This window comes from Aulonocara sp. 'chitande type north' Nkhata Bay, linkage group LG15 (assembly GCF_057382095.1).
Source record: "Aulonocara sp. 'chitande type north' Nkhata Bay isolate Kocher_YH1m ecotype deep benthic linkage group LG15, A_spYH_male_GT1.1, whole genome shotgun sequence".
Classification (NCBI taxonomy): domain Eukaryota; kingdom Metazoa; phylum Chordata; class Actinopteri; order Cichliformes; family Cichlidae; genus Aulonocara; species Aulonocara sp. 'chitande type north' Nkhata Bay.
Window position 1 is genome coordinate 2,447,441 of NC_141358.1, and position 10,627 is coordinate 2,458,067.

General features: G+C 37.9%; 1 protein-coding gene across 1 annotated transcript; it reads right to left on the bottom strand.

Annotated features, from left to right (window-relative positions):
* Positions 1-3,612: 3,612 nt before the first annotated feature.
* On the bottom strand, positions 3,613-5,887 carry LOC147312243 (uncharacterized). Its single transcript, XM_086263740.1, has 5 exons — positions 5,515-5,887; positions 5,172-5,348; positions 4,875-4,982; positions 4,549-4,756; positions 3,613-4,359 (listed from the first exon to the last, which is right to left on the bottom strand). Exons 2-5 carry the CDS (start codon positions 5,345-5,347, stop codon positions 3,895-3,897), a joined length of 957 nt encoding a protein of 318 aa, XP_086119866.1. The 5' UTR covers position 5,348; positions 5,515-5,887; the 3' UTR covers positions 3,613-3,894.
* Between the last annotated feature and the right edge of the window lie 4,740 nt (positions 5,888-10,627).

Genomic DNA, 10,627 nt, shown 5'->3' on the forward strand with positions numbered 1-10,627 from the left:
AGGCCAGAGGAAAATATATTGATGTTAGAAAAATGCTAATTAAAGAAGGGCGCACACTTTGGTTTGGAAGGCATCCGTCTGCCCAGGCAGTTTGAAATCTCACTGCTGCCTGGGCTAATGGTGCTAGTTATGCCTTTGGGGAAACACGGCATGAAACACAGAGGCGGGTGCTAATGAGTCTTGCGGACCTCTCCGGCACACAGGATGAATGGGAACGATGGAGAGAACACACTGAAAGGGAAGAAGGAGCCGCTCTTGGTGGAAGATGATTCATATTCTTTGGAAATTTCGTGGCAAACGAGGGAAGAGGGATCCTTCGGTGGGTAAAACTGGATTGACATGCACCCCACAGGCTCTCTGCTGGCAGCCAATATCGAGACGCACTGCAAAGAGATCAACAGAGAGCGCGCGATGATCAACATATCTACACTATTTGGTTTCACACAGCATGAGAAAGACAGAGGAAGCAAGGGGGGGGGATAAAGACCACAGTGATACAGAAACAATCAAAGTACTTGTTTATCCACATCTATGCCCCGGTCCCCCCAGGTGTGTGGTCAGAGTATATACCCTAACAAGAAACAGTCTATAATCATGGTCGTTTGGGCCGTTTCTCATGGATTTTACTGGGCTGAGTCCAAATATGGTAATCATAATAGCTGATTGGCTATTTATACATATTTATAATCATTAACTGTTAGCTTATGTCGTCTTATCTGTTTATGGTGACTTCATATGATAATATTGGGCCTCGTTCGCTAATATATTTGTGGAAACGTTCTTACCCTCAGCACACAAAATCCCCATCAGATTAATGACACGTGCACACCGGCCAATTTCTTCCCACAGTGCATGTGTTGAATCAGTGAATCAGCCTCATTCCAGATTCTGCCTGCAGTCTGCACGCTACCTGCATACCTCCACAGCCCCTTTACACCATACAGAGGGGGAAACTATTTGAGCCCCTGCCGAGTTTGTAAGTTTGCTCACTTACAAGCAAATGAACGGTCTCTAATTTCTCTGGTAGTTTAATTTTAATGGTGAGAGACAGGATACCAGATGAAAATCAAGAAGAAACGCATTACTTGAACGTCATAAATTGATTTGGATGTCATTGAGTGAAAGAAGTTCTTGATGCTCTACAACCTGACTCCTGCAGATTGTCATTGAGTTTGGCTGTGAGCCGCATGAGCGCGCAGCCAAACTCAATGACATGCAAATGACTTTATAACTTTTATGTAATGTTTTTTTCTGGAGTTTTGATTGATATTCTGTCTCTCTCCATTAAAATGAATTCACCAAAATAATTTAGAGACTGTTCATTTCTTTGTGAGTCAGCAAACTTACAAATTCAGCAGAGGATCAAATAATTATTTCCCCTCATTGTGTAAGCAATGATGTTTACCCCGAGGACAAGCAGCGAGAACGCTGCACCGCTAAGGTAAAAAAGCAGGAGAAGCTCCGACTTTAGTCTCACTGCAGCAATGAAGCCCTGAACAACAAAGCTCAGGCGCAATTCTCTCCGTGCAGAGGACACAGTCACTCAATTAAATTCAAATTCACACAAATGTGTCTATAACTGTTTCCATATTACACCAGTTCCAATTTGCCGGTGGTGAGTAAATAGCAACAGTAAACTGCAGTTGTAAACATGTAAATTATGAGACTGTGTTGTAACATTGTAAAAATCAAACAACACGCCGCCTTGAAGATAAATGTTTAAACAGAACATCACCAGAGTTTGTTGGATCTGGAAGGATTTTATTTATGTTCCTGAGAAAAAGTGCAGCTTTCCACCAGAGAGACAATCGTTAGGGGAAAATGCTGCAAGAACGTTAATAATAATAATAATAAATATAGTATAATATAGTTCTGTGTAAATAATCATTCTGTACATACGATAATTTTTAATCCTACAACTGTTTATAACTTGCATAGTTCACATTTCTGTATAGTTTTTTATTTCATATTTATAGCCTGTACATAGCCTGTACATACTTATAGTTATAGAATATTCATAACATACTTCATACCGTGTACATTATAACATACCATAATAGACCCATTTCTGTAATATACTCACATATCTATACTATTGCTAATATATATTGTAATATATCTATATCACTAAAGCACTTCTGGATGGATGCAAACTGCATTTCGTTGCCCTGTACCTGTGCATGTGCATGACAATAAAGTTGAATTCTATTCTATTCTATTATAATAATAATAATAATAATAATAATAATAATAATAATAATAATAATAATAACAGCACAACTCCCCCAAAGTGCAAGATCAATACTAAAACGTGGATTGTTTGATTACAATGTGATGACATCAGCCTGTTGCATGTGTACACGTCTCTTCATGCGATATATTAGTTATATTAGTCATTATGGTTTCTTCACATTTATTAAGGTCAATTTCACAGTGGACGCTAACAGTGAAGGTCGAGACAAAGTGCCTAGCCAACCTAAATACTTGTGTCCTCCGAGGTCTAGTGTATTGTTGTGAAGTTTGAAAACAATCCATAAAAAATTGTGGCTCATATAAAGTATTTACTGATTTTCACATTTGGTTGACCCGATCTCTCTCTCTCTCTCTCTCTCTCTCCACTGTTCCTCCACTTCCTGTCCAGAGCATCTTCCGGTGTGATGTTTGCAGCCTTCATATCCTCTTCGATTCGGTCCATCCAGTGCTTTTTTTTCTCATCGCTACGGACAACGGGTGTGGCCCGATATTCATGTTGGTCGGTCTGTTTCTACCAACACACAAAATTTGAACAAGATATCTTGAAAATGTGGTTGCTACACTTCTAACAGACAGATAAACAGAAAACCAAACTGAAGCAGCTGCACACTCCCTCCCTTCAGGGAAACAATAGTAGTAATATTCAATTTAAAAACGTGCTTTTAAATTTTGTAGGAAAGCCAGAGCTTCATTATTTGCTTGTGTGCATCGTCTGAGGCACTTTAAAAAGTTGTTTGTGAGGTAGGAACGGTTCAGGTACTCGTGTGTGAAGTGTTCGTAACACGGTTTACACACACATTTATGCACAGCTGTTTATAAATGAGGTCCATTCTTCATTATGTAGCACATCAATTACCACAGAAGTGTGTATAGAGAGAGAAGACTCGAATATGAAACATATTAGAAAACAAGGTACCACTTTACAATAAGGCTCCCCTTATAGATGCTAATAAATAGTTTATAGCTATATTATTAATTAATCTGTAAATGCTTTATAAACCATTATTAATGGTTTATTATGCATTAGTTAAGGGTGAGAAAGAGGAAAAAAACTGACCGGTTTCTTGCCAAATAGTGAGCCAAATGTGTTCACCTATATATTTCATCTAGAGTTGCTATATTAAACATTTCAGACTAAGTTACTATCCTGTAAGCACAATCAGCATTTGTAAACATATTTTTTATCATATAAAATTGTACTTCAGAAATGCATTATAAATATCCACAACTATCAATCGGAGCTTTGTTGTAAAGTGTAAAGCATAACACCATTTATTAATGACTACTAAACATTTATAAATGACAAAAGATAGCTTTGTCGTAAAGTTTAAAACATGTCAACATTTATTAATCACTAATAAACATTTATAAATGACAAAAGTGAGTCTTAAATGTATAATGTCACCATTTATAACACTTAGACCTAAATTACAATCAGTGCTTGAAATAACATTTAACTACTGTCAAAAATGGCAATGTATTGTAAGAGTAACACATGTAACATTAAATGTGTTTTTTAAAACACCAAACAGTCACCCACTCCAAAAAAATTTGTCGAATTTCCCAGAGGAACCCACCCGAGGGATTAATAAAGTTCTATCTTATCTTATCTTATCTTAAAAAAGTTCATGCCAGACTGGTTCAAACTGGAAATATTTTTTGTATGTCCTTAAATAAGCGTCCCAGTGGTCCATCAGGGTGTCGCGAACCAAGCCAAGATGACCACTCAAGAACCATCAGGTGTTCCTCCAGCAACTTCTCAGTGCGATTTCCTCTTAGTCTACGGACATGTCCTTTGATGGTCATCCAAGCCCTTTCGATATGCTGTGTATGACTGCCAGATTGAGGATCTACAAACCACCTGCTGTGATTTACAGTGTAATGTCTGTACCCTATGTTTGTCAAAACATTCTTGTAGGCTCTCCACTCATCACTGATAATGGCACTACCCAACTTAACATGCTGTCTGATCAGAGGAACAAGGTGGCGCCTTGATCGTTTTTCAACAAGTTTTAACACGAGCCTTCGCCTTTTGTCTTTAATTCCCATCATTCCAAATACCCATTTCTTCCTTTTCCATGCATTTCCAAAGCGTCCACGTGCATACTGAAAACAAAAAGAATAAAATTAAACAGAATTAAAATTAAAAAGAATAAAATTAAATATCTACAAAGAAACATTCAAAAAGATGGTTGCTTCTACTAATTTTTTTTACTTATGGTAAAGGTTTCCATGTTTAGAGGACACAGTCAGATCTGCATTGATTCTAACAAACCTGTCTGAGAGTTTACCAACCTTTCGCTGATGACGGAGACAGCTTTCATCTATAACCACAAATTCTCTGTCACCACCAAGACGGTGTCCATTGTTTATTCTGTGTCTTTTAATTGCACGTATACAAACATGTCGAATGTGTCTTGCCATGCTACTTAGTGTTCTGGAGCTGCCAGCCACTTCATCATCGATCATATCTATTTGTCTGAGCCTGAGCCCTTGTGAAAATCTGTGATAGAAATTGAGGCAATTATTACTTACTGAGGCCCTAATTTTATTTCACAAGTCTCGTATTGGTGTTCAATTATGAAAGGTGCATTGTTATTAATGTCTACATCTACATATACCTGTAAATGAACTTCATCCAACTGAAAAGAGATGTTTTTGATTTCTCAAAGAGGGAGCCAGTTCTAATTGTTCTGGAAACTTTCCTATGACTTGCTCTTTTGCAGCACCTGAGAACATATCAATGAGTTAAGTAAAGAAATGGACCCTTAAACAAGAGCATTAATTGAAAAGATAATCACAAAATTAAGTATGAAGAAAATAATAATGAAAAGAGGTTAATGCTCCCTCTTGCATTGATAACCGAAATATTTTGTTATATTTACTACATGCACTACATTATCATGCATTATACATACCACATATATTGGTCTTTCTTCACCACGGAAATCATTTTCATCTTATGGTGACAAACGGGACATCTAAGCTTCTTTTTTAGCAGGTGTTTCTTCTGCAGCCATTTAATGAGCCTTAGTGCCTTATATTTAGTTTGTTTTCCTTCTATTCTGGCGCGCAATCTCATTCCCAAAGACATTCTGGTGGAAAAAAATGAGTAATTTATTTTATTATCACCTCGAAACACCGTAAAATACTCTATGGGAGTCTAGTGCAAATCGGTTCAGAGTTAAAGAACTTCACATGCTATATAAAACAAGCCCTATAATCAAAAATAGTCCCACGCAAAAAAGAGGATTGTCTCACCTGTTATAATGTATCTCCGACTTTGTTATGTAGATCTAACCCGCTGGATTCATGCTAAAAAAATATGTTCTGCTGCCAAAGGGAGGGAAAACAAATTTAATTTAAACGCAGAGGAGCTTATACAACCATCCAATCACAGTTAACTTTATTAAGGAAAGCCCCTCCTCTCAGAGCGCGACAGGCAGTGGAGCGCTCTGGAAGGTCAAGCCAAAGGGGCACGAACGGACACACTGAAGGCGCTCGTTCAAGTTGCTGCGCCATGGATGGAGCAGAAGATAAAAATTTGTGTGCGTCTGCGACTTACACAGTTAGCACACGTTCGAAGAGATACAAAAAGCAGAGACTGGATGATCTAGATTGCACTAAGCCAACGACGTCAGCAGTTAGACATGAAGGTGAGTATAATGCTAGCTAGCTAGCTACCGAGCCATTTGGCTGCTAGCTACAGTGGCTAACTAACGTCACATAACATGTGAATAGCTCTATTACTATTGGTTATTCCAAACGATTGATATCACTTAGTTGTATATTTTTAGTTTTGTTTATGTGCATCATTAAATTTATATTAAACACCCTGGTAAGGCAGTACACAGAAGAATTATTTGCCTTGTTTTAGAAATGTCTGAACCACCACATGTGTATATAACATAATTTTTACAAAGTGGCTTTTTATAAATTCAAGTTGTAACCGTTTTTAATCAATATTTTATTTGAGTTTCCCAAGTTTAGATTATAAATTATTTTAGTATTGTAATTTAATAATTGTTTGTTCTTTAGATTCTTCTTCTAATCCTGCCCCTACTGCAACTGCCCTTCTTAACAAGGAGCGAGAGAAACTGACTTTTCTTAAGGAGGAACTGGAGCGCGACACCCTGATGGACCACTGGGACGCTTATTTAAGGACATACAAAAAATATTTCCAGTTTGAACCAGTCTGGCATGAACTTTTTTTGGAGTGGGTGACTGTTTGGTGTTTTAAAAAACACATTTAATGTTACATGTGTTACTCTTACAATACATTGCCATTTTTGACAGTAGTTAAATGTTATTTCAAGCACTGATTGTAATTTAGGTCTAAGTGTTATAAATGGTGACATTATACATTTAAGACTCACTTTTGGCAATTATAAATGTTTATTAGTGATTAATGTTGACATGTTTTAAACTTTACGACAAAGCTATCTTTTGTCATTTATAAATGTTTATTAGTCATTAATAAATGGTGTTATGCTTTACACTTTACAATAAGGCTCCCATTTGGCATTTATAAATATTTATTATTCATTAATAAATGGTTTTATGCTTTACACTTTACAACAAAGCTCCGATTGATAGTTGTGGATATTTATAATGCATTTCTGAAGTACAATTTTATATGATAAAAAATATGTTTACAAATGCTGATTGTGCTTACAGGATAGTAACTTAGTCTAAAATGTTTAATATAGCAACTCTAGATGAAATATATAGGTGAACACATTTGGCTCACTATTTGGCAAGAAACCGGTCAGTTTTTTTCCTCTTTCTCACCCTTAACTAATGCATAATAAACCATTAATAATGGTTTATAAAGCATTTACAAATTAATTAATAATATAGCTATAAACTATTTATTAGCATCTATAAGGGGAGCCTTATTGTAAAGTGGTACCGAAAAGAATTATCTTGCCTTTGCATTTGGTGCATGTTCTATGAGACGCAGTGCTTATAAAGAGGAGGATGTGAAAGAAAATTTAAAAAGAATAAAAAATAAAGATCAGTTGCATGATAAGAAAACATACACGTTCAGTTTGTTCAAAACCAGATGAATAATTAGGAAAAAGAGCCGTCTGAAAATTAGGACCCACTTTTTCCAAAATTCAGGTGCCAAAATCCAACTGACTCATTTCCAGTTAAGAAATGACTCGACTACATTAGACAGTTGTGCCAACCAACAATTTTAGGTCATTTTAAGCAAAAGTTAAAATCCTCGAGATGAAAAGGTTAAGAAGAAGTTCAGCAGGTAGTATTAACAACGTATCTTATGTGTGTAGCCATTTGGTTGAGCTGATTTCAGATTGTAATTATAGAGCTGCATTAAAAGTCACACCGTTGTGACCGTTTCCATATCGAATTTAATTACCATTCATCCAACACACGTGGAGGTATTTTCAGGTTCAGAATGACTTTAATCCCTGACGGTGCTTCTTTTGTGACAGCTGCTCAAATATTTTAAGTGGTGGAAGCCCTGAGCCTGGATTCTCACACAGCGACAGACTGCCGCGTGGCTGCTTTTCTTACCTCTGTCATAAATATTCTGTTTGCCAAAACCATCTGTAAGCTGATGATGTGACTTTGGAGCATTTCACTGAATGTATCTAACAATACATGTATAATGTGCACTCGACTGCACCGTGGGGCCTTTAGCTTGCTGTCCTGCAGCCTCACCTCGTGTGTGATGGCAGGAGGATATCGTCAGTCTGTAGAGACTGTGGTTTTTTCATCGTTTCATTTCATTCCTCTTCTTCCTGTTTGTGTCCTCTGTTGCTGATGTTCTGGTCATGATGCATTTCCCCTGTTTTTGGTCCTTGATTGAAAAAAAAACACGAGTCTCATGAAGAAGCATCCACTAAGGCCTTTATATATGTCTGTATATAAATCACAGCCTTCTTTACACTTTTACTACAAATCTTCACTTTAACCTCCTCGTAGCACCGTCAGAAGAAACATTAGTGTCTCTTCACAGGTGCCACACTGGGGCCGTGAGACATGAGAAAAGTCGTAAACCTCTGGTGACACTTTTTGACCCCAGTGTAATAATGGTAGAAGAACTCAGGCTACTCATTGCTTATTTTACACGCCTGGAAACTTACTACAGTAGGATTTGTTCAGCACTCTTCTAGTTCTGACCAGTAGAAGCTTTAACTGTGACATTTGCACCTGCAGCCAATACAATGACTAACTTAAAATGTTGAAATCGAATTAAAACATTAACATTTTTACCACGTATGTAGCCTTAGACACCCTGTAGTGCTTTTTCATACATTATATGTGCCTTTTTGTAATGGAGACCAGGAGTTCCATTAGCCTTTCTTGACTGACTGGTTGGGAATTAAAAACTATAATGAAGGAAATCACACATTGGTTGATAGTGAGTCTTTATTAGGGTTATTTGGGTTAATATTTAAGTGACTGCTCGTGAAAGGTGAAGAGCCCGGGGGACTGGCCATCCGACCTGTGTCGGGATGAGTTAGAGCTGTTCACGTTTAATCATTTGTTTGTAACTTAAATTATTTGGATATGTAAAAAGAGAAGTGGTGACAGCGCTCACCTTTCCTGGTTGCTTCTTTTGCAGGATGTGGAGCAGAAGAGTAAAAGCAGCTCAATCTCCTGCTTATGAGCTCCTGGAGCGAACCAGCGGCCAGGCTAGGGGGGTGTGGTTAAGGTGCTTTAATGTATATAGAAGTGTGTGAAGTCAATATTTTATTGACTTATTTATAGGATTGTTACAAATCGAATTATGTCTATGATGTGTTATATTGTGCTTGATGTTTTCTTATGGGGAGGTTTATGTTTTCGTTTAATTTGCTGACCCCCAGACTTGGTCTATTCCAGATGCTCACCTGAATCAGGTAGAGTATAAAAGGAAGCCTTTCCCCTTTAGAAGGTGGGGATTCTTTCCTGTGTCAACATGTGGGCTCGTTAATAAAGTCTAACATTTGATGGACACATTTTACTCCAGCCTCGAGCTATTTTATTGGAAGTGATCCACAGCCACAGGTACGCATAGTTGACTTGAGGGCTAGTAATTATGCCAGATGGATACACGTCTGTGGATTGTAGCGCAAGGATAGAAAAGCAAAAATAGATCTTTGCATTAATAAAAATAGGCTTTTCCTCTACTTTGGTCTTTCTCAGAGCCCAGAGAAAGAGTCAGGAGATCACTGAAGCAGAGAGTAGATATTCAGCCATCCTGGGTGATTAATGTAAACAGTCTGCACAGCTTTCACTGGGCTCTACAAACGGCTTTACAATATGTTTCTCATTCACGTACTCACCCCAAGCAACAATGACGGCAGAGCTGCCATGCGGCGTCTCGACTGAGGACACTTGGGTAAACGGAGAGGCCGGGTATCGAACCGCTCCGCCACCTGAACCCTGCCCCCCCCCTACGGAATATCTTTACAAAATTTAAATTCATCAAACAGCAGTCGAGATATTTCAGCCCTGTCCAAATCACAATTATGCAGAAACAATCAACGAGCAATCAACTTTGTGCTCCTGTTTCTCATAAGAGCTCGGTCAAATTACACACTGTGATTTGTGCTTTCTGTCAAACATCCCCACACATTTCCCAGGATAGTAGAAGAATAGAAAATAAATGACAGTCATTAAGTATTAATTTGCAGGCTTGTATGAATTCTTGACATTTGCCTCGGGCAAATAAGGTGCCGTGCAGAAACAAATTAAGCCTCCCTGTTTATATACGTTTCTTACACGTAAAGCTTTAAAGCGCACATCCTGTGCTTTCTTCTCCAACATGAAAAGAATGTGTTCCTGTAGGTGGTGTTTACTCCATGTTCTCAAAGGACTTTATTCAAATGATCTTCGTGTGTTGCTTTCTTTGATCTCTGGAAGTAAAGTGGATTTTATTGTAGCATATTACACTACAAATATGATGATGGTAACCGCTGCAGTAGCCTTCCACGTGTAAAGTACTTATTTCTTTACCTTTAATTGCAAATTTCTGTTTGATGTGTTCCAAGAGCGTCCACTGGCATAACGGCTGCGCCTTCCCGCTTCATTGGACGCCCCCCACAGCTTAATAACACATAAGTGTCTTATATCCTCTACAGTTTTCTATTTTTGTTGCATCAGAGATAGCAACGTGAGCACGGAGGAGAGAAGCCACCTTTTGTAGTGGCAGATCGTCAGGAAGACAAGAGGTTCCCATCTTCCTCTTTCTCCTTCTCTTTTAGCTGGAGCTGATAGACCTGATTATATTTTCCATGCCAGGCCTCACACAGTTCCTTCGTGAAATGGGCGATCAAATCGAAAGCAAGTACATCAGTGCAGATATCAGATCAGCAGGAGATAACTTAAATAACTTGACAAAGATTAGACTTTGATTGGA